Source organism: Ceratosolen solmsi, unplaced genomic scaffold (assembly GCF_000503995.2).
Source record: "Ceratosolen solmsi marchali unplaced genomic scaffold, CerSol_1.0 scaffold27, whole genome shotgun sequence".
Classification (NCBI taxonomy): Eukaryota; Metazoa; Arthropoda; class Insecta; order Hymenoptera; family Agaonidae; genus Ceratosolen; species Ceratosolen solmsi.
In genome coordinates, this window is record NW_011948426.1 from 230,668 (window position 1) to 232,870 (window position 2,203).

General features: G+C 36.3%; 1 protein-coding gene across 1 annotated transcript in view; it reads right to left on the minus strand.

Annotated features, from left to right (window-relative positions):
- Positions 1-273: 273 nt before the first annotated feature.
- Positions 274-2,203, minus strand: part of LOC105363063 (RNA/RNP complex-1-interacting phosphatase) — an 80,382-nt gene continuing 78,452 nt past the window's right edge. Inside the window, exon 9 of the mRNA XM_011500636.1 lies at positions 274-1,551. Within this exon, the coding sequence (XP_011498938.1) occupies positions 866-1,551 (686 nt within the window). The 3' untranslated portion in view covers positions 274-865. The remainder of the gene's footprint in view (positions 1,552-2,203) is intronic.

Genomic DNA, 2,203 nt, shown 5'->3' on the forward strand with positions numbered 1-2,203 from the left:
CTAATTTCCGAGAATTCTAAATTCTAGTAAGTATAACTAAGTAGAGTGTATGCATAAAATAATAGAGTAAAACTTACTTAAATTAAATTAAGCACAAATTGAAAATAAAATAAACAAAAGATAAAATTAACCAAAGTATAAATGATTTTTATTTTGTAAATATAATCAAGGTATCATAAAAAATATATGATTAGTATAGAACAACAATATTTTTATTAATGTTCAAAATTGTTATTGTTCAAAACTATATTGCATAATAAATCGTTACTTAAATAAATCACCTATTAACTAATATTTCACAATGTAATGTATTTTGAAGCACACAAGATGCAAGTATGAAAAAAGAAGCTAATTAAGCATAATTGTATATAATTGATCAAAAGCACTGACTATGGGAAACATCATTCTTTTTATATGATTGATAAATACCCAAAAGTAATTACACAAAAGACATGTATCGAATAGTACTTGCCGATATTACAAAACTGCTCAGCGTAGCAAAAGGAACGTTTTTCCCCCGTCATATAAAAAGGAAAAATCTATCGAACCATAACAATAGTCGTCAATAAAAGTATTGCCTTACACGTCATAGGTGTGCATATTAAAGAAATAAAATAAAATAAACGTAATAAAAAATATATGTTTCGAGATGTAGTCGTCGATCGACTATATAAAAATACATTCGGTACATATAAAAAAATATGTAAAAATAAATGATCCGTGTAGCATTTTGACGCGAAGCCGATCAGTTTTATCTATCAACGTTCCTTAATCTATAATATTACCACCGCCCTGTGAAAGTCTTGTATTATCGCGCGACCTACGCAATAAGAAAGAAATTCGGTCGGTCGTTCCTCCATCATTGTCAGTGCTTCGGATAATTTTTCAACGGCTTGGCAGTTAGGTTCTCTTCGAACACGTCCGCCGTGAAGTCCTGATCCTTGACTCGCTTCGCCGACTTCATACTCTTCGGTTGCATTCTCATGGGTGGGCCGGGCGGGGGCGGCATCGACGGTCCGGGACGGTGGGTCGGCGGCCCGAGACGCTGGCTCAACCTTAGGCTTATTCCGGAAACTCGTGGTGGGGGCCCCGGTGGGCCCATCACTGGGGTCAATCTCGGCCGAACGGGCATACACACGCCGGCGGGCCCGTGTAGGAGAGGTAGCGGTGGCCCGTGTCGCATCGACGAGGGCGAGGGTAAGGGCCCGAAAGCGCCGCGCGGAGGTACCAAAGGCCTGTAGATTGGTCTGCGAAGCAAAGGGGGTGCCCTAATTGTGGGTGGTAGGGGCCGGTTCCGGTAGAAGTACGAAGTCCTTGGAAGTCTGTCGTTGGGGAAGCTGCGCAGCAACGATATGGAACTTTGGCGGCTAGTTGGCAGGAAGGAGCGCGGGGAGGTATAGTGCTTCTGCACGTATTTCTTCTGTTTCCCTAACTTCAGTGGCACGTTTAATTTCACTTTGCGAATGTCTAGCTTCGATCCCACTGGCAAGTTTATCAGTTTATTAATATACACGGTGCGCTCGATCATGTAGCCCCGAGCTTCCTTAAAACCTGAAACAATTTTAGCCGACTCTTTCGTTTGTCCTATTCGTCTTTATCCAAAAGACATTTGCGTGCAGTTCACATTCAGTTTGTAAAAGTTAATGAGATTAGGAGAGGAAGCTCATCAATAAGCAACGTTCATATCAATACCTTATACGACAGTCTACGATATTCCAAATGAAAATGAACTTATATAGATGTAGAAATTATTATTTAATTGAAACATTTAATTGTGTTAAATAAATTAAAAAATACACACACACACGCACACGAACACGCACACACGCACACACGCCCTATCGAAATCTATAAAATGCAGTACACAAATAATAATATATATATATATATATATATATGTATAAGGACAGAATAGAGAAAATAGAAAACGTGGTAATTTCTCACCGATAAGAATGTTATTATTTTTTTTTTCAATTAATGCCTATTAAGCAAAAAAACCTGTCTCGTTGATTCTACTATATAAGCTAATTATATTTAAATTACGTAACTTCGTAAAATAATACATTCTTAACAATTCAACATATGCATATTTAAATTAAATATCACGTGAAATTAAAAATCATAATATATATATATATATATATATATATATATATATATTTTGTTTATGAAGAATATATAAAAAAAAAAAAAAATATTTATC